At 41.3% G+C, this 26,111-nt stretch overlaps 1 protein-coding gene across 1 annotated transcript in view; it reads left to right on the plus strand.

The window, feature by feature from the left end:
- Positions 1-26,111, plus strand: part of LOC138742472 (uncharacterized) — a 250,679-nt gene that overhangs the window by 135,935 nt on the left and 88,633 nt on the right. Inside the window, exon 12 of the mRNA XM_069896948.1 lies at positions 7,190-7,330. Coding sequence (XP_069753049.1) covers positions 7,190-7,330 — 141 coding nt within the window. The remainder of the gene's footprint in view (positions 1-7,189; positions 7,331-26,111) is intronic.

The raw sequence follows: 26,111 nt of genomic DNA on the forward strand, positions 1-26,111 counted from the left end.
CTCTCCCGACGGCCCACTGTTGATCCCCCCCCCCCCAGGAGAGAGTGGGGCAGTGGGACTAGAGTGTGGACTGACAGCCAGCTGCTGGGAGAGAGCGGGGCAGCAGAACCAGCACGGGGAGCAACAGCGGCAATTTGTTTTTATAAAATGTTTTCTGCTATAGCTAAGCTGCTTTTGTTTTATTTTTATTAGTGGCATGTTTTGTCAGTTTTTTCTGCTTTACTGCAGCTATATATTTCAATAACATTAAATGCTCACCTGTAAATACACTAAAAATAATTATTAATATTCCCTGCTAGATGAGAGGGGGATAGGTCTTATATCCTCATGGATCTTACATTCCATCAAATATGGTAAATGTCATCAATACCCTCAGTGAAGCCTTTATATCCTTCCTAAATTGTAGTGTCCAGAAGTTGACACACTACTCAATTATGGCTAAACCAGTATTACATATTTATTCATCATGATTTATTTTCTCCTATATGTCATGCTTTAATACATTCAGCCCAAGATCCTGCACACTTTTTAAAACCATTTCCTTCACCTATTTTGCCACTTCCAACAAACCATGCACATATGCCCCCATATCTCTGTAGAATTATAGGTTCTATACTTGTTGCACCTGTGGTTTAAATCATCGCTTCATTCTTCCAATAAAAATGTAATCCTTAATATTTTTCACCATTAATTTTCGTCTACTACCTATCCACCCATTTCACCAGCATGTAGTTCCTGAAGGCAATGATAGATTTAGAGGGGAAAGATTCAGAGAAGACTTAAGGGGCACCTTTTTCACACATGGTGATGGGTATATGGAACAAGCTCTCAGAATAAGTGGTTAGGGTTAGGCAGTTATTTTAAAAGGCATTCTGACTACTACATGGATAGATAGAGGGGAATGGCACTAGTTTAGGTAGGCAATTTAGATGGGATTGGATAGGTTAGATCTCAGACTGCGTAAAACTCGATGACTTTCTGCAAATATCTGGATCAGGGGGCATACACTTTAATTATCCTCTCTACCACCACCACTGTATCAGTTTATAAATGTGCTAGAATCAAACACAACTAATCATAAAGAGCTTCAGAAAAAGTGCAATATCCTCCTCAAATTCAACCTTTCTTCACTTTCCACCATTCTGAACTACTCCATCTCCAGTAATGTATTTTGATTAGGATTGCATATGGGAGCATTATCTTTCTTGGTAAAGACAAATAAGATACTAATTTTCTGTGCAGCCATACTCAGGGATGCAATGGATGCTCCAGTACCTAATGGGGCTGGTCCAGGGTGCCCCCACCCCCACTGAGTGCTATTTTGGATATCCAAGGTACCTATTTTTTGCACAACCAGTCGTCCTCCTTTTTCATCCAACAGTTAGTTCTCAATTATACAACACCAAATACAACATGGTGACCATGAAGGCCTGGTCTCATGAGACCTCCTTGTCGCCATTTTCCTTTTTCAATATTTTTTATTAGGCTTTTATTCAATAATACATACATACAGAAAAAGATTGATCCATACCACTGATACAGCTGTAACAAAGGAAGGAAACTCTTTAACAGAATTTTTTTAAACCTTGTACAACATCATTAATTCAAGGATATATTGGAAAAAAAAAGAAAAACAGAAGAAAAAAATTAAAAATGATTATTTTATCCAGGCCATAAACCATTCCAAAGTTGCATGGCAATATTAAGAAAAAGAACACTACTGTATAAATAAGAATAAATGCAAAACCATGAGAATCACAATTTAGATAATTATCATTCCCTTTAATGGTTATGAAAGTAATACAAAAAAGCTCCAGAGTAGAAAAAATTAAATTTAAAACACTTGTTGAACATCTTATTTTCTCCAAAGTTAGATATGACATCATATTATGTAACCATTGATTATGAGTGAGAGGGACAGCATCTTTCCATCTGATCAAAATTTATTGTCTTGTAATAAGAGAAGACAATTTCAACACCTTCCATTGAACCATTCCAAATAAGGCTATTAACAGATCTGGTGTTAAGTTTGCATTAATAATTATTGATAAAGTATGTAAAACCTCTTTCTAATATTTGATTTGGGTTGAAAAAAAAAACAGAACATATGATTTCGTGAACAGTCCTCATTCTTGCATATGTTGCAAAGAGAAAATATAAGGGTAAATACAAGCTAATTTAACTTTTGACATACAGACTCTATGCACAACTTTAAATTGTAGTAGTGAGTGACGGGCACATAGAGAAGATGTATTAATCAACTTAAAAATGGAATTCCAAGAATCTTCAGAAATTGAAATATGGAGGTCCTGCTCCCATGTCTTTTTAATTTTGTCCAAGGAGGTTTTCCTTGTTTTTAAATGAAGCATCACATACAACAGATATTAACCTTTTCTGAGATGCTTGAAGATTGTTTCTATCAAATTCATAACAGGAATCGGGGAAAACTTTGATAATTGAGATTGGAGAAAGTCAATAATTTGCAAATATCTAAAAAAATGAGAATTTGTTAAATTTAGTAGAAAGTTACTCAAATATAGCAAGATTATCAAAAAAATAAAAGACATTTAATACCTAATCTAAACCATTTCTGAAAAGCAGAGTCCATCAAAGGAGGTTGAAAAAAGTTGGTCGATAGAATGGGACTAACAAGAAGGGTTTTTTCCAACCCAAGTCAAATATTAGAAAGAGGTTTTCCATACTTTATCAATAATTATTAATGCAAACTTAACACCAGATCTGTTAATAGCCTTATTTGGAATGGTTCAATGGAAGGTGTTGAAATTGTCTTCTCTTATTACAAGACAATAAATTTTGATCAGATGGAAAGATGCTGTCCCTCCCACTCATAATCAATGGTTACATAATATGAGTCCAAAATATTTTCTAAACTGAAACCAAATCCTAATTGTGTGTTTGACCACTATATTATCAATTTTTTACCAATAGGAAAAGGCAAGAATGCTTCAAATAAAGAAACAATAGAAAATTTCTTAGTCAAATTCAACCCAGGCTGGGATGCCCATTTTGTTATCATAGTATAACCAAAAATAATATAATGAATAGTACTTATAACAGCCCAATAATAGAATCTAAAACTGGGAAGAGCCAATCTTCCATTCTTTTTGAGATTTTGGAGATAAATTTTATTTAAACAAAGACATTTATTTTTCCAATCGCATGATATAATAGAATTAAGTGAGTAAAAAAAAAGATTTAGGAACCTAAATTGGAATAGCTTGAAAAATATATAGAAATTTTGGCAAAATATTCACATTAATAACATTAATTAGTACAATTAGGGACATCGAAAGTGGAAACCTCTGTGATAAAGATTTCTTTTCCTGATTTAATAGAGCAGGAATTTTTCCTTAAATAAATATTTAAGATTTCTAATAATTGTTACACCAAGGTATGTAAAATGACTTTTAGCAGTCTTGAAAGGAAAAGTAGTGTCTCTAAAGTGTTCAAAAAAAGTTCACTCTTTTGTAAATTTCATTTGTATCCAGAAAACTGACCAAATTGATCAAGTAAATGTTAATATAACAGGAGTGAAGAATTAGGATCGAATATGAAAAGCAAAAGGTCATCAGCCTAAAGAGAAACTTAGTGGGCCGATCCTCCCCTAATAATTCCAGAAATATCTTGTGATTCTCTCAAGGCAATAGCCAAGGGTTCCAAAACTAAATTAAACAACAAAGGGCTAAGAGGGCAACCTTGTCTGATCCCTCAATAAAGTTTAAAAGGGTTAGATTGGAAAGAGTTGGTAAGAACAGAAGCAACAGGAAAAGTGTAGTAACTCAATCCATGAAATAAATGTGGAACCAAAATCAAACCTTTCTAATATTGCAAATAAAATTTCCATTCAACTTTATCAAAGACCTTTTCAGCATCTAAAGAGATAACACATTCCATGGAAAAGAAGAGGGGAATATATAATATTCAATAACCAGTGTACATTAAAATGTGAGAAGCATTTTTAATAAAACCCATCTGGTCCTCTGAAACTACAAGAGGCAAAATATCGTTTTGGTGAGCTCCGGCAACTGAAAAATTAGCACTACACCCTTGGCCATACCCTTTACCTGCATAAGTTTTTTTTTGTTTTCTGATTGAACCCTCCCCTCTTCATATATTCAAAGACCTGTAGAATATTTTTGGATTCTCTTCTGATTTTGATGCTTTTTCCTCCAAATTACATGGGCTAATTTGGCTTACACCCCTAACGTTGAAGTACTCGAGATGGCAGAGGTCGACAGCATCGAGTCCACGCTGCTGAAGATCCAGCTGCGCTGGATGGGTCACGTCTCCAGAATGGAGGACCATCGCCTTCCCAAGATCCTGTTATATGGCGAGCTCTCCACTGGCCACCGTGACAGAGGTGCACCAAAGAAAAGGTACAAGGACTGCCTAAAGAAATCTCTTGGTGCCTGCCACATTGACCACCGCCAGTGGGCTGATAACGCCTCAAACCGTGCATCTTGGCGCCTCACAGTTTGGTGGGCAGCAACCTCCTTTGAAGAAGACCGCAGAGCCCACCTCACTGACAAAAGGCAAAGGAGGAAAAACCCAACACCCAACCCCAACCAACCAATTTTCCCTTGCAACCGCCGCAATCGTGTCTGCCTGTCCCACATCGGACTTGTCAGCCACAAACGAGCCTGCAGCTGACGTGGACTTTTTACCCCCTCCATAAATCTTCGTCCACGAAGCCAAGCCAAAGAAAGAAGACATGGGCTAATTAGCTGTTTACCCACAAATTAAATATCATCCTCTAATTCAACTGACAGGATTAAAACAAGATGAGAACATTTTTATTTTTCAAAACAAAAACTTAAATTATTCTGTCTCTCTCTGAAGATAATAGACTGTCCTTAATTAGGATGTCACAATAAAAACAGTACTAATCAGAGAACTAAAATTATTTCTAGAGTTTAATCAGCATTGATCAAAGGTTTTGTCTAGATTACACAATTTGTTAGTTTTGTAAACAATTCCAGTAAGCAAGAGGGTAAAATTGTTTTAGAATTTTATCTTTGTAAGAGTAATCCTGTTTACATTTTCAGTTTTATCAGGCATAGTTATGGATTTTAAGCATTGTATTACATTCCATAAGTAAATTACCATTTGGTGACAAGGTATCAAGTTTTATAAAATGCACTTCATTGTTCTAATGAGGAATTTTAAGGCTGTTTATCAACAACAGAACATCTATGCATCATTCACATAGGAACTTAAATGTAATAAATTTATAATTCGCCATAAATCCCCTCAAATATCTGTCACCATTTAATAAACCCATGGCAGGTCTGAAGTCTCAACTGCACATTCCCATCTCTTCATTGTAAGCCTATCATGGGTCTATCTAACTTTTTATTCCTTAAAATAATTTATTGAGTTTAACATATAAATCTTACATACAAAGTCATTTAATATAACAGCAAATAATATTATATACATCACAAATTAAATGTAAATCAAAAACCTATCCATAATTGTTTATTTAACTTATTTCTTTAAGATATCAAATTCTATCACTATGATAATTAATAATTTATCCCTTTCTCATAATATATTCCAAAATAGTTCTGGATTTAAAGTAGATAAGAATAAAGGATGCATTTTATCCTAATCATATCATCCATGACTATCATATTAAATCCACATTTCACTAATTAATCTAAAAACTCTGCCTGGATAGTATTCAAATACTTTGCTTCCACCACCTTTTGGAGAAAAATGTACCAAAATCTCAGGATGCTTTGAAAGAAAAAAATACCCCCTCTGTTTGAAGTTGGAAACCTCTTTTAAAATATCAGTAACCCCCTGCTTCTATAATTTCCCATAGTTACCTTATTATTTGTTACATATAAAGGCTTCTTTGAGTGAAGCATTCCATAGTAACCAGTCAAGTTGATGTACACACTGTGGAGTCGAGTGCAAGACTGACACCTCCAGACTTGCATGCTGGGCTTATATATGTCACTGCTTCTGTCACATGGACCAGAAGTGATGTCATCAGCCCAGATAAAAAACCTATGTTGGATGCAGGTCAATTTCCTGTGTTTTCCACATGTGTCTGCCATTTTGGGAGCCGGATCGCTTGCTGGTAAATTGGTCACCATATCTTAGTATTTAAAGAATAAAGCTGGCAATGACATTTATCACCCATGGAAAAAAAAATGGAATGAAAAGTACGTAAAAATAATATAATACCTGCAAGTCTAGTTTCTTTACATTTGGTGAAGTGATGGCAAGTCTGCCATTCATATGAAAATTGAGATAATGACTGAAGTGGGGCACAGGGATGTAAGATAAGCTTCTGCATGTAGAGCGAATTATAATTTAAGTACAGGAAAGTACAGCTAAACAAAATGTTGATGAAGATAAACAAGAAAATCTACAGACTTACTCCAGATTATTGTAGTTCAATACACAAAAATATTGGAGAATCTTACCAGGTCACGCAACAGCCATCGGAAGCAAAAATATATAACCAACATTTCAGGCCTGAAACCTTCACTAAGGTACGAGCAATTGTAAGATTCTTGCTGAATTATCTCATGTTGTCTGAACAAATGCAATGCATTTCATATAGGAATAAATTCGTGAATTAAAGATACATTTTTTGCATTTTAACTTTTCAATTATGTATTAATTAATAATCAAACTGACTGTAAAGATAATACTTGAAACAAAACTTCTCTAATTCCCTTCTCTCACAGCCATACTGCTCTTCCAACACCTCCCCATTCTACTCCTCTTCCTATTGCTGAATTCCCTCTTCACTTATTTCTCCATTTCCTCATCCTGCTTCTCCCTTTCTCCTGTCTCATATTATTTTTCTAATTTTCAACCACTTATTATCTTTTACTCAGTCTCACTTGAAACAAGCCCCCACACAACAGCTTCCCTCATTTATCCAAACTGCACATACCTGTCCCCTACTCTCAATGCAACTTCTCTTGCTACTCCATTCACCTTCTCCGATATCTTAAATTATTAGCACTTACTCTTGAAACTCTGGGAAGTAAGTTTGACCCTGCTTATGTATTTTTCATAAATTAGTTGGTTTTCTGGCCGCAATTTACAACAAGCAGCGGCATGAGTATCTGGATATCATTAAGAGGCTGAACTTGATATTTGAATTAATCATATTAAATCCATAAAGTTAATCTTTCTCTTGTAGGTGTTGGGCTGTTTTGAATATTGTTCCCCAGACGTCTGTGCGCAAAATCCTATACGACAAACATTTGAACATCAGCATGCCTGTTGTACATCAAATGATGCATGGCTACATAATTGTCTACTCTAATATATCTTTGGAAGCGTGAGTAATCCATCATTGTTATTTTGTATAAATAATTGTCATCTTTTCCATATATCTCAAGCCTTCCAATCCTGGTAACATCCTCATGAATCTTTTTCTGCACTTTTTCCAACTTAAATGTCATAAATTACATCCTTCCAATTGTAACATGACATCCAAACCCTTGACCAACAAAGGCAAACATGGCATACTCCTTCATCACCCTGCCTATTTATGTTGCCAATCTTGAGGAACTATGTGCATGTACCCCTTGGATCCTCTCCCTAAGTCAATCGTTTGAGCTACCGTAAGAGCCATAAAAGCTCTTAACATGATGCTCTGGTAAATGGGTTGGGATTGATTGATAGTTCAGGATTTGATGCATTGGAAGGTATTTATTACATTTCTGAGGAAAGGGAAGTGCTTGGAGAGCAGGGGAAAAAAAATGAAGTTGTATTCATCCTTGCTGGTCTTGCCTTCCCATGTGAAATATTGCCTGAACCAAATTTGGGTCCCAGAATTGGTGCTCTTAGAGTTGACCATATCTCTCAACTGTATTAGGATATGAAGTCTGTAGACTTTGAGTATCATTGTCTCACCGCTGGGAAACAGAATGTCCTTCCTTCCTTTTGTCTTGTTCCATGAAAAGGCATCAAGGAGGTTGGGGCAGTGCTGGAAATGTTCAATTTTTTTTGCACTATGAACCATATTAATCAAAATACACACAAACATTTCCCTCTTGAATATACACTGTCATTTTCTCCCCTTTCCCCCCCTCCCTTCCCTCGTTCCTCCAAACCCGTTTGACATTCAACATGTACATTAAACCCATTAAACAATGTCATCACAATGAAAATGTTCAATTTCTTAATGCACTATGGAACAATCCAGTGGCAGTGAATATAACCTCACAATAGAGGATCATATAAATATTTCTGAAAATGCCCTCTCTAAATCCTGATCTTAAAGTTCGCAGACATCCTATTTCCTGATGTAATCTTGTTGGTTTCCCACCATTCAAATGCATCCGAGGCTCAGACATTAAAATTATCCAGGTCTCAGGTGATATACTGTACCTCTGGCACTCACTTTGACTACTCATGCCCATGGTGAAATTTTCATAAGGTTCTAGTGAAAATTATTGTGATATTCTTCGGCAAGGGTTAAAAATTATTAGCAGGAGCTTTATCTTGTGTCCAACTATAATTGTGTAATCTGATATCATTTGCAATATTAAAAGCATTAAATTTCCATGACTGTAATTATTTCTCATTAATTGACATCAAATAAAATCCAAAATTAGGAGAACCAGAAAACAAAGCAATAAAGGAGAAAAGTAGCGTAACTGACTCATCCAGATTTTCTGATGGATAAATATTTTCACTTAATTGTGAAATATTTATAAAAGGCTTTTGTTGATTGGTGTCATATTTTCAAACTAGTATATATAATCTAGCATCCAAATATTATCAGTATTTGGTTAAATTTGGCATTTATAATGAAGATTTAGTTAAATTTCTTAACTTTTGTGATTGTTTGGCATTATGGAGCATCCATCAATGCAATGTATTTACTGTTTAATCCCAACGATTGCAGTTTGTTTTATTCGGTGTTAATTTGGATCAGTGAATCAATGTGTGAATGTTATATTTTGAAGGGTCAGTACTCATTTTTCCAAATACAGTGCTACAGTGCCCTCTGCAGAATGTTTCAGAAAAGGTCTCTCAATTCTTTGGCTTGGCTTCGCGGACGAAGATTTATGGAGGGGGTAAAAAGTCCACGTCAGCTGCAGGCTCGTTTGTGGCTGACAAGTCCGATGCGAGACAGGCAGACACGATTGCAGCGGTTGCAGGGGAAAACTGGTTGGTTGGGGTTGGGTGTTGGGTTTTTCCTCCTTTGCCATTTGTCAGTGAGGTGGGCTCTGCGGTCTTCTTCAAAGGAGGTTGCTGCCCGCCAAACTGTGAGGCGCCAAGATGCACGGTTTGAGGCATTATCAGCCCACTGGCGGTGGTCAATGTGGCAGGCACCAAGAGATTTCTTTAGGCAGTCCTTGTACCTTTTCTTTGGTGCACCTCTGTCACGGTGGCCAGTGGAGAGCTCGCCATATAGCACGATCTTGGGAAGGCGATGGTCCTCCATTCTGGAGACGTGACCCATCCAGCGCAGCTGGATCTTCAGCAGCGTGGACTCGATGCTGTCGACCTCTGCCATCTCGAGTACTTCGACGTTAGGGATGTAAGCGCTCCAATGGATGTTGAGGATGGAGCGGAGACAACGCTGGTGGAAGCGTTCTAGGAGCCGTAGGTGGTGCCGGTAGAGGACCCATGATTCGGAGCCGAACAGGAGTGTGGGTATGACAACGGCTCTGTATACGCTTATCTTTGTGAGGTTTTTCAGTTGGTTGTTTTTCCAGACTCTTTTGTGTAGTCTTCCAAAGGCGCTATTTGCCTTGGCGAGTCTGTTGTCTATCTCATTGTCGATCAATTACCTAATAAATAAACATCACTGCGTTATGCATTGTGGTAAATGCCTATCAGTGCAAAGTGTAAGTTTGCTTTACAGGTGGTGTGGCTGCCACTACATTAAAAATTGGGTCACATGGTTAACTACTGCAGTATTGTATATCTTTGCTTGGAGCAGTGAAGTATTGACAGATGTTGTAAATATACTTCTCGGGTGCTTCTAGTCTACTTGTAACTTGAGTTACATTTTATTCCACAGCCCAAAATCAATCCAAAACACTAAAAAACACTAGAATGAATACCTCCTGTACTGGTGGAGTGAAACTGATAGCCTGTGAAATCATGGCATTTATATGCTCTATCCCTCTTTTCTCTCCCAAAATACAAGGGCAAGTCCATCAATTCAATAAAACTCTGATTACATGCTATCCAATTATTCTGATGCTTCTGGATTACTGATGCTCACTGACTGATGTTTTCCATGCTCCCTTAACTCACCAGGATTTCTTTCCTGTGCTCATTTTAAACTCTGTTTCCTCGGCTCCATTTAAATTCATAGGGTTTTGTGATCAGTCGGCTCTCATTTCCCTCATTCCCTTTAAACGTAGCCAGACCATGTTTTCCGTGCTCCTTTTAAATTCACGGCAACTCCATTCCCCATACTTCTTTGTGCATTCTATTACTTTGTAGCATTTTTAAGGAAAGTGCATTAAGTGAATATTGGCATAATATACAATTATCTAAAAAGTGCTCATCCATCACCACCAACGTCTGAAGAATGCAGGATTAATGGAGTCTTACTGTACAGTGTACTGCAGCAATAAGTGGCTCCTGAACTCAATGAAATTATAGGAATAATGCAAATGGAACATCAGGAAATTTAATAAATGTGATTATTCAAAAAACATTTAGCATTTACCTTGAACTCATGCATATGTTCTCTAAAACCCATGAAATTGTGGAAGATACATTGAAGATCCAAATTCGTAATCTCTGCACAAGAGGAAACCATATATTAGTGAAATTGGTCTTTACCACTGCAATGATAAGCTTATCTGTGTATCCTTGTGCAGTTTATGTCCTGTGGAGTTTATGTGGATCAAAAATTGAAGATGTATTAAATTTGGAAAACTTAGTACACAATCAAATGGTGGTGAAAACAATCAGCATTTACATGATGAATCTGTGAGGCATTATAATTCTGCAACTGTTCTGGACAAACTGAGCAGCATATTAAGGTTCAAGTATTATCTGCATTCACTTTTGCATAATAACTTAGGATTACTGTTGGAATGGAAATGGTACGGAGAATACAAGTGAATCTTGGTCATTGCAGGGCCCAGGATGCAAAGTGCTGCAGGTGCAGTCGGGGCAAAATTTTATTCATTGGTTGTGGTCATGTGATTGGAAGGGTTGGATTCAGCAGAAAACTAGGAGATTGCATGAATCTGAAAGGCAAAATCCCTACACCACAAGAGTCAAGGATGATAAACCATACAGCATGTCTATGATAAACAACATTTAACAATTCTCAACAACTAGCAGTAATTTTAAGATCTCCAATGCAGTCAATTGTCTTGCGTTTTAAAATGTCCATTGACCTAGCTGTGAAGAGTTCAGTAATAGGACATGATACAAATCAGCAGAAGTTTGTCAAGCTGCAATCAATCTCCAAGACCATCATGTTGAGAATGTACTGAGGCACAATGTTAAAGTCATTGAGGAAAATGGTGTGCATGGTTCAGTGTGATTGAAAACCAATAAAATTACAAATGATTGTAACTAATTGAAGACAAAGCAATGCATTACAAAGATTGATTACAGGCACCGTAACCAGGTACTGATCTGCAGTTTGAGTGCTGCACTTTCTTGTCTAGACGAATTGTTAACACATTAAGAGGATTTCTTTAATGATTTGGACTGTTGTGCAGCTGGGCACAAAAACCATATCTGGATGTACTGGAAAGCTAAGTTCAGAGATTGCTGTCTTGACTTGTGCCTAATTCCCTTGGGTACAGGTTCATTTGTAATTGTAGCAGAACCAAGAAAGGGAGTAACAATGCCGCCAGGAGTGTTCTGAAGCTCGACAAAATAGTGACATTATGTGACGATCAGACTTTCCAAATCAAATTCTTAACTGTGAGCAATATCCGTTGCCCATGTTACAAGTTGTGTATGGGAGCTGGTGAGAACTAAAATTTTCTCTAATTTGGATTCAGGCAATGTTTATACCCAATGAATCATGGATGGTTTCTGACAATCTATGGAAAAGGAGCTCTGATTCCAGATTTAGATTTATTGTCAGAGTACATACGGTACATGACATCACATACAGCCCTGAGATTCTTTTTCCTGTGGGCAAGGCAGAATTACCACATATTGGTAATGCAAAACAAAAACTACTCAGTGTTCACATGCAAACAAATAAAGAAATGTAAGCAAACTGTGTTGAGAGAGGAAAAAAAAATAAAGTGCAAAAATAAGAGTACTAAAATGAGTTCCTGATCGAGTTTATTTTGAGGAGTAGGATTGAGGAGGGGTAGCAGCTGTACCTGAATCTGGTCTTGTGGCACCTATACCTCTTTCCTGATGGTAGTAGCAAGAACAGAGCATGTGTTGGGTGCTGTAGATTCTAATGCTCTTTGACAGCAGCGTCCCCTATAGACGTTTTCAATGGTGGGGAGGGTTTCCCTCTGATATTCTGGGTACTACCTTTTGCAGGCCTTTTCATTCAGGGGTATTGGCGCCCCCATACCAGACCATGGTACAGCTGATCAGCATACTTCCCACCACACATCTGTAGAAATTTCTGATGTCATACCAAACCTCTGTAAACTCATGAGGAAGTAGAGGCACCGACATGCTTTCTTTACAATGTCATTTGTGTGCTGCGTCCAGGAAAGATCCTCTGAGATGCTGGCTCTCGAGAACTTAAAATTGCTCACTCCCTCCACCTCCGATCCCCCCTCGATGATCACTGGATATTATTCCTCTGGTTTTCCCTTTCTGAGTTGACAATCAGCTCCTTGGTTTTTATGACGCTGAGTGCGAGATTGTTGTGGGTGCTCCATTGAGTCAAATATTTCTCCTCTATGCTGCTTCATCGTCCATTTTTATAAAATCTACTACTGTGGTGTCATTAGCAAATTTTGTAGATTTTGCTCTTGGACTGAGCCACCAAGCCTCTTCCCTCAACAAAGTTACCTTAAGAGGTTAAGTTACCTCAATTGCTTGTGTCTGAAATAAACGTGATAAGTCCCCAGGGTGGACGTGATATACCCCAGGCTGCTGTGGGAAGTGAGAGAAGAAAAACCTGGGGAAGTAACTATGATCTTTGAACTTTCTTTGGCCACAGGGGAGATGAGATGCCAGAGGATTGGAGAATGACAGAATGGCAAATGTAGTCACCTTGTTTAAAAAAGGTAATAGAGAAAATCCATGGAATTGTAGACCAGTGAGTCTTGTGTCAGTGGTGTTCAAATTTATAGAGAGGATTCTTAAGAATAGGATCTATGAGCATTTGGAGAGGTCATGGCTTTGTGAAGGAGAGGTTTTGTTTTGCAAGTTTAACTGAGTTTTTCGAAGAGATAACAAAAGATATTGATGAGAGCAGGGTGATCTACATGGATTTTAGCAAGGGATTTGACAAAGTCAAAGGAGACTCATCCAAAAAGTCATGAATCATGGGATCAGTGGAAAATTGGCTGTATGGAAAAAATATTGGCTTGTAGGAAGAAAGTAGTGGAAGGAAGGAATTCTGCCAGTCAGTGACTAGCAGAGTGTCGCAGGGATCTGCTCTGGGACCCTTGCTCTTTATGATTTTTATAAATGACGTGGATGAAGAGAGAGGTGTATGGGTCAGTAAGTTTGCGGATGACAAGGGGTTAAAGGAGTTGTGGATGGAGATGAAGGTTGTCAAAGGTTACAAGAGGATATAGACAGGATGCAGAGTTGGGCAGGAAAGTGGCAGATGGAGTTCAATCCAGATAAATGTGAGGTGATGCATTTTGGAAGGACTAACCCGAAGGCATTGTAAAAGTTTAATGGTTGGTTATTTAAGAGAGTGGATGAACAGAGGGTCCTTGGGGTGCAAATCCATGCATCCATCAAGGTTGCCACATAGGTTGATAGTTAAGAAGGCCTATGGGATGGTGAGATTCATTAATGGAATTCAGGAGTAGAGAGGTCATGTTACAACGCTATAAATCTTTGGTAAAAACACACAGTGTTCAGTTCAGTTCTGGTCAGCTCATTATAAGAAGAATGTGGAAGCTATGGAGAGGTTGCAGAGGAGATTTACCAGGATGATGTCTGGATTGGGAAACAAGTCTTATAAGGCAAGGTTAGCAAGCTGGAACTTTTCTCTATGAAGCATAGAAGGATGAAAGGAGATTCAATAGCGGTCTACAAGATTATGAGAGGCATAGGGTGGACAGATAGGGCGAACAACCAGCACCTATTTCCTAGGGCAGGATCAGCTAACACCAGAGGACATATGCCCAATGTTAAGGGGGAGAGAGTTTAGGAGAGACATCAGGCGTGTCTTTTTACAGAGTTGTGAATGTCTGGAATGCCTTTGCCAGGGATGGTGGTGAAAGCTGAAACATTGGGGGCATTTAGGAATTTCTTCAACAGGCATATGGATGAAAGAAAAATAGAGGGTTATGTGGTAGAGGGATTTTGTTTTTTTTTTGATAGGGATATATGGGTCAGCGCAACATCGAGGGCCGCAGGTCATGTATTTGGCTGTATTGTTCTATGTTCTATGATGCATTTATTGCAACAATAATCAAGGATAACATTTGAAAATAATAGAAAAAGTGTATGAATCCTAATATTTCAAGTATGATCCACAAGGTAAGGTACTAAATTAGGACGTTTTATTTTGGAGCAATTCGGCAGGAACTTGCAGAAGTTCATTGGGAGAGATTTTTCAAGTCAGAAGATGATGAGAAAGGAGGAAGCTTTTAAAGGTGAGAGAGGAAGAGTTCAAGTACAGCATGTTCTTGTTTAGGTGAAGGGCAAGGCTGGCCAATTTAGAGAGTCCTGGATTACAAAGCATAAAGCAGGATCTGGCTAGGAGAAAAGAGGATATGTCAGACTTAAGCAGTCTGGGTTGAACAAATCCCTTGTGTAAGGAGTGCAGGAGTTGATCAGGAGGAAAATCAGAAGGGCACAAAGAGGACAAGAGATTACCTAGCACGCAGGATCAAGGAAACCCCCAAGAAATTTGACAGGTAGGGTAAGAATAAAAGGGTGGTTCGGGAGAGTCCCATTAAAGATCAGTATACCCATCTTTGTGTGGAGCCATAGGGGATGGGTGAGATTTTAAATGAACATTTGTCATTAGTCTTTACTGTGGAGAAGTTCATGGAAGACCATGAATTGATGCAAATGAGTTGCGATGTCCTGGAGCATACAAGTAGTACCGGAGAGGTGGTATTGGTGTCCTTTAAGATTGACACATCTCCGTACTCTGTGGGAAGTTGAGGAAGGAATTGCAGAGGCCTTGCTGAATACTGACATTATTTTTGGCATCAGGTGAAATGCTGGAAGAATGGAGAATGGCTAATAGTGTGCCATCAGATTCTTGATTAATCAATGAACCCAAAACACTGCCTTATTCTTCGTGCACTATTATTGAAATTTTTTATTGTAATGGTGTAAGATGGTAATAATATGAATGTTTACACTATGGTGACACCGCTGCAAACACGGAATTTCATGTCAATAAATTCTGATTCTGGTTCTGCTGTTAAATAACAAATAGCAACAATACGCCAGGGAACTATAACCCAGTGAGTTTGACATCAGTAGTCAGACAGTTGCTGAGGAAATAGGATCTATCAGCATTTGGTTTTGTGAATGACAGATCATGTCTATTGAATCTCAACAAACGTTAGAGAACCAACAATTTTCTGTGGAATACTTCACTATTATACCTGATTTTTTTTTTCTGGATACTGCCTCGATTGCAGCATTTTACAATGGCTATTGTTAAAACATGAGCTTTGGAACTGATTGTTTTATATGATCTTTAATGTGCACCAAGGATCTGGTGTGATGCTGTCGGGTCATTGCAAACATTGTTTTATGTGATTTGCACTAGTCATGCCAATTGTATTTGCTCCACTTTTACTCACCTCACAGAACAAAGATGTGCTCTGATTGAGAGGGTTGCCTGAGTCTTCACTTTAGGATAACATAATTTAACTAATTCTTTCTCAAGCCTTTTGCCATTGCCTGCAATTCATCAGTGTTGGCTTAAAAGGGCCATTCCAGATCATTATTTAAATGGAAAATGATTGTAGCATGCTGCTTATGCAGAAGGACTTGGGAGTGCATGTGCATGAATTGCACAAGGTTGGTTTGTAGGTGCAATAAGCCAGAGTCAACATCATGGGGAGCATTCGCGTGCCACATCCCCCCCAAATGAACTATTGTGCCCCACCTCCACCCGCCTGCAGCATTAGCATCACATGGTTTAGTCACAGAATTTGCTGCCCATTGAAGCAGTGAAGGCAACCTCAGCAAATATATTTAAAACAAGGTTAGATAGAATTTCACGTAATAGTTGGGGAATTGAGGGATGTGGAAAAAATGCAGGTAAGTGGAAATGAGCCTATCATCAGATCATTAAATGGCTGAGAAGACTTGACAGCCTACCCCTACTCCTATTTCATGTGTTCTTATTCCAATGGAAACTGTTGTCCTACCATAGTGTTGGGATCTCATGTTATGGTTAATCCACAGAATATTTTCCCAAAGACAAAATGTTCCATCAGATGTTCTACTGGGAAAAAAAAATATTACATACCTGGAAGCACTTTTTTTTTGTTGTTTGGTTACTGCAGAAGATTTTAAAATTTTGTATGATGAGATTGTCATGCCCATGCAGTAAGATTATCTATAAGGACACCATTTTTGACTGGCATGAATTACAGGTGAGAATGTTTAACCATTTTTGGGAAGATGTATGTCATGCACCAAGACTGCTCAAAGTGAACAATGAAAAGGCCATCTAAACAAGTATATTCTCACTGGTGTTCATGTCCAGAATGTGAATGGTTCACATGATTGAATGTCTATTCACCAAAATATTTTGTGTTTGGTGAATCAGGACTGCATGATATAGCACCCCAGGAATCCTTTAGAGGTAAGTCCAGCCTGGCTACTCTAGAAGCTGCACACTCTAGAAGTATTTAATTCCTGGTGGGAGAGGAGATGAAAATGCTCTGATTGTCCAGCAAAGATGCAACCATTGAGGCAGAACTTTGGAATTTTTGCAGAAATACTTGGTCTGGAAATGCCAGAAATGGAGAAGTTCATGTGTACCACAGTTTTTGCTTGTGTTGCCCCAGCAGACAGTGCGACTGAAAATTGGAGATGCAAGTTTCTGGATGATTTGTGTGAAGGTAGGCACTGAAGAACAGGAGGTAATGCATGAGGGAAGTCAAGGCAAGGAATTCAAGAAACACAGGAAAATCTTGGGGTATGGTTGTCCCCAATGTCGAGAACAGATTTCTGGAAGGTGCTAAATATTCGTACGCTGTTGAGGTATTGGACCATTTAAAAAAAAAAACTATGATGTGTGATGTGTTCACATATTCTTGAGTATTATTCAGTATTTTGAGGAGATGTGTTTTGCTATCAATAACAAGTCCAGGGATGGATCTTTAAAAAAAAAACATACTTTAACTTCCCTGCCATATTTTGTTTATTACCTTTGGACCTTAAATTAGTTTTGATAAAGTTACATAGTATGTGGTGATTTCATTTTTAAAAATGACTCTACTTGAGTTTAGTTCAAAGCCTTATTAAATAAGACATTTTAGACTACACATTTTTCTTGCTAGAGACCTGTTGACAGGCTCAATTTTGGAAAAATACAATAATAATCACACAATTTCTTAAAAGAAATATTGATGATTTTCAAAAAGAATTGAATTCTTTTGAACTTGAATTGTGGAATTTTCCCGCCCTCCCCACTTCCCCCTCCCCTCTTCCACCTCGCTCTTCCCCCCCCCCCCCCCCTTCACTCCCTCTTCCCCATCCTGTCTCCACTTGATTGTTCCTGAGTGACAGGTGACTGGCCTATTTGTTATCCTGTGAAGATTTCGGCAATTGAAACAGCATCTTTCTCAGTTAGCTACTGATCCCCAAGGGCTACCATCAGTAAACTTCTTTCTTGCATTAACAATGAATGGGAAATCCATGCTGGGAATGGCAATTATACTGGCCTTTAAATTGGGAACTCTAGAGAATTGCTCTGGGTGGAAATTGACTGAGACTGAATAGACAGCAATTCTCCAGATGATAAATAATTACAAGCCAAAACCAAAGTTTCATAGATAGCTGAATGCTAAAGTTTCATTAGGTAGGCCTTAAAAGAATCATTATGTTGCAATTTTTAAAATGAGCTACGCAATCTGGTGATGAAAATATTTCAACAAAGTAGATGAGTTAAACTACTATTAAAATATTAATTTTACTTAGATTTCTGAAAATTTAACAATCCACCAATGTGTACAGTTTATTTCCAAAACTAAATCATTCAACATACCTGTTATCTGTTTGCATTTTTAAATTAAACAAACCAAATACCAAAAGCAATGGGAATACATCAAATGTGTTCTTTAATGTATTTTTTAAAATAGGATTCAAATGTTAAATTCACAACATTACATTTTTCAACTTTTTCCCCAATTTTATGAACCTACGGGCCAAATTTATCTCGTCATAACACTGATCGTTAATTAAAATTAATGAATTATGGCTCTCGTCTTTGTGAGGTATTGTTCCACGAGTTTGAGGAACCTTGCGTTAACTTCCACAAATGCCAGTTTTTATGATTCTAAATTGTGTGTAATCAGGCTCTGAATGGAATGACAGAAAAGCCTTTTCCTGTCATAACCTTGTAGAGCTCGTCGAAAGAACCAAAGACTTGTTGATCCAAACCAAGGCTTTTATTAGCAAAAGACCGGAGCTCTTCACAGGTGGCCGACCAGTCCGGAATGATCCGACCTGGCTAGGGACACAACCCTTTAAGGCCCAAACAATAGGTGTGGCTTAGCTCTCAGCCAATCGCTGTAAGCACAGTCTAGATACAGTAACTATATACACTATGTACATTGGTGATAGATCTGTACTATCACATTCACCCCTTCTTGGAGAATTGACCCGGGGAAAAAAAAACAAAAACGAGGGAGAGAATGAAAAGGAAGGGGTAGGTCAAGGACTGTAGCGGTCAGGGGGTCTGACCATCCGGCGTGACCGCCGTGGTGCCGGGATTGGGGTCGCTGGAGTGGTGTCACCAGCGGGCTCATCGGGTGCGACTGCTCCGTCGCTCAATTCCCCAGTCGTTTTGTCGGCAGGGTGGCCCGAGTCATTGGGGTGCTGTTGGTCCTTCTGTTGCGGCACGGGGCCTGGAGCATAAGGAGTTGGGGGGTTTGCTGGGTCTACCGCGTCCTGAGCTAGGTCCCGCACCGAAACAGTGTCCTCCCGCCCGTCTGGGAACTCCACGTATGCGTAATGTGGGTTCGCGTGGAGTAGAGTCACTCGGTCGACCAAGGGGTCATTCTTTGAGTGCCGGACGTGGCGTCGCAAAAGGACGGGGCCAGGGACGGTGAGCCATGCCGGTACAGTGGTTCCCGATTCGGATTTCCTCGGGAAAAGGAACATCCTTTCGTGGGGGGTGGCATTTGTTGCAGTACATAGGAGGGAGCGGATGGAGTGTAAGGCACTAGTGAGAACCTCCTGCCAGTGAGAGGTGGGGAGACCTTTAGACCGGAGAGCCAGTGTAACCGCTCTCCATATGGTGGCATTCTCCCTCTCGACCTGGCCATTACCACGTGGGTTATAGCTCGTGGTCCTGCTTGAAGCAATGCCACACTCCAGAAGGTACTGTTGCAGCTCTGAACTCATGAATGAGGACCCCCTATCACTGTGGATGGAATTGGGGTACCCGAAGATGGTGAAAATACTGTGAAGGGCCTGTATCACTGAGGTGGCAGTGGTGTCTGGGCAGGCCACAGCGAATGGGAAGCGGGAGTATTCGTCGATGGCCGTAAGGATGTAGGTATTACGGTTGGTCGACGGTAGGGGTCCCTTAAAGTCTACGCTAAGACGCTCGAAGGGGCGGGTGGCTTTGATGACGTGGGAGTTATCCGGACGGAAGAAGTGGGGCTTGCATTCGGCGCACACCGAACAGGCTCGGGTCATGGAGCGGATCTCCTCAATTGTGTAGGGTAAGTTGCGCGCCTTGACAAAGTGAGCAAACCTAGTGACCCCTGGATGACAGAGCGCCTCATGGAGTTTCCGTAGTCTGTCCATCTGTATGCTGGCGCACGTCCCCCTGGAGAGCGCGTCAGGCGGGTCGTTGAGCTTACCAGGCCGGTACAGGATGTCATAGTTAAAGGTGGAGAGTTCGATTCTCCATCTGGCGATTTTGTCGTTTTTTATCTTACCACGCTGGGTGTTGCTGAACATGAAGGAGACCGCGCGTTGATCAGTCAACAGTGTAAAGCGCCTCCCAGCGAGGTAATGTCTCCAACGACGTACCGCTTCAACTATGGCCTGGGCCTCCTTCTCGATCGAGGAGTGTCTACTCTCCGGACCCTGGAGGGTTCTGGAGAAGAAGGCTACAGGCCGACCGGCCTGGTTCAAGGTGGCTGCCAGGGCGAAGTCGGATGCATCGCTCTCGACTTGAAACGGGACAGACTCATCGATCGCGTGCAGCGTCGCAGCAGCGATGTCAGATTTGATTCGATCGAAAGCCGCTGTGGCTTCGGTCGAGAGGGGAAAAGAGGTGGTCTTGATAAGAGGACGTGCCTTGTCGGCGTAGTTTGGAACCCATTGTGCGTAATAAGAGAAAAGGCCCAGGCAGCGTTTGAGAGCTTTCTGGGTATGTGGGGGGGGTAAGTCCATTAAGGGACGCATGCGGTCAGGATCTGGCATGACTATCCCGTTTTCCACCACACAACCTAGAATAGCGAGTCGTGTGGTCCGGAAAACACACTTGTCCAAATTGTAAGTCAGGTTTAGCTGACGGGCAGTTTGAAGAAATTTGTCTAGGTTGGCGTCATGGTCCTGCATGTCGTGGCCGCAGATGGTGATATTGTCCAGATACGGGAAGGTAGCGGTTAGCCCGTTCTGGTCCACCATCCTGTCCATTTCCCGCTGGAAGACCGCGACACCATTTGTGACCCCGAATGGTACCCTGAGAAATTGATATAGCCGCCCATTCGCTTCAAAGGCCGTGAATGGTCGGTCCTCGCAGCGGATCGGGAGCTGGTGGTAGGCCGAACGTAGGTCAATAGTGGAGAAAATGCGGTACTGGGCGATCTGGTTCACCACATCCGTGATGCGTGGCAGGGGGTACGCATCCAGGAGTGTGAAGCGGTTAATGGTCTGGCTGTAGTCGACCACCATCCGTAGTTTTTCCCCATTCTTGACAACCACCACCTGGGCTCTCCAGGGGCTTGAACTGGGTTCGATGATGCCCTCATCCAGCAATCTACGCACCTCACTCCTAATGAATTGCCTGTTTTCGTAACTATATTGCCGACTTTTGGTGGCCACAGGCTTCCAGCCAGGGGTGAGGTTTGCGAAGAGTGCTGGCGGGGCAATCCGGAGTGTGGAAAGGCCGCAGGATTGGCCCCGGGGCACGGGGGCGGGTTGCTCGGGTGCTTCGGGAGTGGGGCGATGGCGATGGCAGACCGAGAGGGGGGCGTGGGGTCCCCCAAAGTGTAGGGACACCGTTTGGAACTGACACTGGAAGTCTAATCCCAGCAACACTGGGGCGCACAATTGGGGAAGGACGAATAATTTAAAGTGGGTGACCGTCACGCCCTGTACTTCCAGCGTGGCGATGCAATACCCCTTTATCCCAGTCGAGTGCGACCTCGTCGCTAATGAGATCCTCTGGGTAGTGGGGATAATGTCAAGTCCCCAACGGAGGGCCAGATCTGGCTGGATAAAACTGTCAGTTGACCCAGAGTCAAATAAGCAATTGGTGTAGTGTCCATGCACTTTAATCAGTTCCATTGCTCTGGTGAGGGGATGAGAGCATTGCTGGTTTAATGTTATTGAAGCAGTTGACAGGCGAGTTTTGCGCGATGACGTCACGCAACGGGATGACGTCACGCAACGGGATGACGTAGTCAACGCTCGAGGAGCAGGTTGGAGAACCTCCCGGAAGTGCTGTTGTGGCGGGTGAATGGTAAGTAGTGGGGTTTGTAGTTGCTCGTGATCGGTGGTCGGGCCCTGGCGGTCGTCAGCGATGGACGCTAGGGTGAGCACCTGGTTGGCCGCGGGGGTGGCTGCGGCGGCGGTAGCGTCGGCCCCGGGGGTGTCTGTGGCGGCAGCAGCAGCGGCGGTAGCGTCGGCCCCGGGGGTGTCCGTGGCGGCGGCAGCAGCGGCTGTAGCGTCGGCCCCGGAGGTGTCCGTGGCGGCGGCAGCAGCGGCGGTAGCGTCGGCCCCGGGGGTGTCTGTGGCGGCGGCGGCAGCAGCGGTAGCGTCGGCCCCGGGGGTGTCCGTGGCGGCGGCAGCAGCGGCGGTCGAGAGGCAGGCCATCACCATGGTTGCGACGGTGGGTTGCCCCTTCCGGGTTCGGCGTCTCCGTGACGTCAGGCGTTGCCGTGCAGGGGAGCCCTCGCTCTCATTGGACGAGAGCTCTGGGGAAGAAGAGTTTGAATGGGATAGTGGCGGTTGGGCTTCACACGAGGCACTGTGTTTGCTGGCGGCCATTTTAGACCTACAGACTGCAGCAAAGTGGCCGTTTTTAAGGCACTTCTGGCACCTGGCTTTTCTTGCTGGGCACTGGGATCTGCTGTGCTTGTTCCTCCCGCAGAAATAACATTTCGGGTTCGCACGGGGCAGGGTAGCAGCAGCCGACAGGCCGTCAGGGGTAGGGTGGAAGGGCACTTTACTCACATCAGAACGAGGGGTCCAGTCCCTAGAGAGCTCGGTGGACTTTAAGGCTGCATCCTCCATTGTGATCGCAATCCGGGCCACGTCCTCTAGTTTTTCTACCCCTTGTTCGAGCAAACGCAGCCTCACTTCGTTCGATCGGAGCCCGGCCACATAGGCATCCCGGACGAGGTCGCTAGTGATCTCGGCAGCAGTTTTGTCCACACAGTTACAGTCCTTGCCCAATGCCTTTAGTACTTGTAAATATGCCCTGCTGGACTCACCGGGCTGTTGTTTCCTCGACGCAAGCATGAGCCGGGCATGAACTCTGTTCACCGGTTGATCATACAGTCCTTTCAGTACCTTTATGGCTGCGGTGTAAGTGGTCTCATCCTGGATGTTCTCGTAGACTCTCAAGGACACCATAGACAGCAATGCTGTTAGACGCTGGTTATCCTCCTCTACCTGAATGAATCTCAGGAAGTTTTCAAAGTTCAGCAGCCAGAAGTTAAAGGCTTTGAAGGCTGTAGCTGACTGTGGGTCGATATCAAGTTTTTCTGGCCGAGTTAAACGCTCCATCCCTTTCAAAAAAAAATTCCTTTTGCTTATAAAATTGTAGAGCTCGTCGAAAGAACCAAAGACTTGTTGATCCAAACCAAGGCTTTTATTAGCAAAAGACCGGAGCTCTTCACAGGTGGCCGACCAGTCCGGAATGATCCGACCTGGCTAGGGACACAACCCTTTAAGGCCCAAACAATAGGTGTGGCTTAGCTCTCAGCCAATCGCTGTAAGCACAGTCTAGATACAGTAACTATATACACTATGTACATTGGTGATAGATCTGTACTATCACAAACCTCTCTTCCACTCAGATTTTTTATCTGTTGTAACTCGATTGGAGTGAAGAACTCTGGCTTTTGTTATTACTGTCTGCTTGCCCTTTGGCATAGAAACTAGTTGTCAAACCGAATTCATACAAAATTAACTGGAACTTGCTGGTCTGCATGCTGTCACTAATGAAGAAAAATTATTGCATGATTCCAAAGCAAATGTAAAGAATAATAGCATAGTATTCGTACCTTTCGCAACCCACAGGCACCTAGACCAATGATTAGGAATTGAGTTCCAATTGGACTCTGGTTGCGGAGTTTAAATTCATTTAATTCTAGAATCCAGTACAGTTAATGTCTGCCTTGTTTACTTACATTCTTTAAGGAAGTAAAACCGCTTCCCTCATTTGGTCAGGCCTGTGTGTGACTGTAGGATATGGTTGACTCTTGTGGAGCTCTTTCGGCAGCTTAGTGAGCTACCTCTTGTTCTATCACTGTGAGTCTATACACCTTGAGGTGGAAGATGCTTAACATGTCTTACCTTCACTCTCCTCTCCACATTCTATCTGTATTCAATGTAGCCTTTCATTGCCTCACGTACAAGTGAGTGGAGATGGCTCATGCCATAGCTATTCTGCAAAATATTGGATCGTATTTTTGATGGCTTCTGCTTTCAACACCTTGCGTTGTTTCTCATGTCTGTGTTATTCATAGACAAAAAATGTTGGAACAAATATAAATAATTAAAATAATTGAAAATCATTCAAACAAATATACAAATGTTGAAAATTGATTAAAAATATTAACGTAAAAGTAAAGATATAAAACAAACCTTTTCCATTATTTTGCAATCCCATCCTAATGGATAATGTTGTAGTGAAACAGAGAAAATGGGAGCTCAAGAAAGTGGCTTGCAATTAACTTCCTAGGTGCATTTGGGAATAATGTAGTGGGCCTGTCTCTATGTCCAAATTGCATCCAAAATTGGATGATCACCAAGATGGCAAATCCACTGCCATTGCACGACTCTTCCATAAAGAATTAGAAAGACCAAGTTCATTGTCACATAAGGAGTAGAAGTGGGCCACTTGGCTGTGCCATTCTCCCCAGCTATTCAATAAGATCATGGTTGATCTTCCCCAGATCTCATCTTGTTTCAGTGATGGCTTGGATGGTCTTTCCTGACAAGATAACTATCCATTGGCTCATGCTGGTGTGTGCATGAGCCGAAGTACTGGTGAGGGAGTCTGTATGTTTGTTCCCCTTTCTAGTTCCATTTTTATGCAGTGTTCTTCTATCTTGCAGGTGATCATCTATCACCACTTTCACAAGTGAGTATTTTGGGTGATGATGAGGGCTACTTTCTCAAAACTTTTGTGTCATTAACTGGGACAGTGAAGTTTTTCCATTATTTACTTTGATATCCATTTGTCTTGCAATGAAATGCCATGACACTTTCTCAGAGTGATTTATGGGTAAATTACCCAATCCTACATTTTTTAGCGGGGAATCATGGTGAGAGATCACGTGGATGAAGTGAAGTCTTGAATGCCGTCACCAACTCTACACTTCTCTTTCTATGCAGATTCAATTTGGAGATGGGTAAACAACCTTTTACTGTTATCTCTTGCGAGGGCTTTAACACAGTCTATGATTCTTGCTCAAACTCGCACATTATGACAGAACACATTCAACTGGAGGTCTGTAAATGATATTATTCATGATGCTTCTGCTGTGTCATTAGCTCACAATTGGTGTTGCTGATTTGATTTGTGGCCTCAATTCTCCCTTTAATTAGGCGCATTATTCTAATTCCTCTCTGTGATTCATTAAAAGCAATATTTATATTTTTGTTCTCTGTTACTTTGCTATCATGCACTAATTATTGGATGATTATTCACTCTCCTCTATATTTTCCAGTGATTAGGTACATTGCTTCAATCTTGCCCCAGTGATTTAGCCAGCTCTCATTTCTCCCAGTGATTAACCACAGAGAACTTGCATCTCCCAGAGCTCAACTGCTTTCTTACAGTTTATGTAGGTTAAGTGATTATCTCTTGGAACATATGGTGATGACATGGTGTCATTTATTTTTGCTTTGTCTCTTGCACTGATTTTTATTTCCATTCCTTGACAGCAAACCTGTTTATTTTTCATTGCAGTTTGACATTGTCCTTGTTTTAGGATACAATTCAAGCGCTGTCAATTCTTTTAGAACTATCTGATGGTGCTCTAATTATTTGAAGCATTGCCATTTCACAAGGAAAGTCGTTCTGACCTAATTGTCCCTCACAATATCTCACTGCAAGACTCGTTTCTCTAAGATTTGTCCCAATGCTATCATTAGGAAGCACTTCCTCCAGGTCCACTCATTTTTGACAGATTTTGCAGTGTTCTAATTTCTCAGAAGTGTTCAGTAACACTAGCTCACTGCCAAGATCTATCATTTATCATTCGATTTTTGGAATCAGCTGGCATATCACAAGGGTGGCCCCACAGCGGTTCACGAGCCACGTGCGGCTCTTTGACACTAAATGTGCAGCTTGTGTGTTGGTTGGAGGAGATACCAGGGCCTCTGAAGCCGCCCCGGGACACTCTGCA

Source organism: Narcine bancroftii, chromosome 9 (genome assembly GCF_036971445.1).
Source record: "Narcine bancroftii isolate sNarBan1 chromosome 9, sNarBan1.hap1, whole genome shotgun sequence".
In the NCBI taxonomy this organism is placed as follows: Eukaryota; Metazoa; Chordata; class Chondrichthyes; order Torpediniformes; family Narcinidae; genus Narcine; species Narcine bancroftii.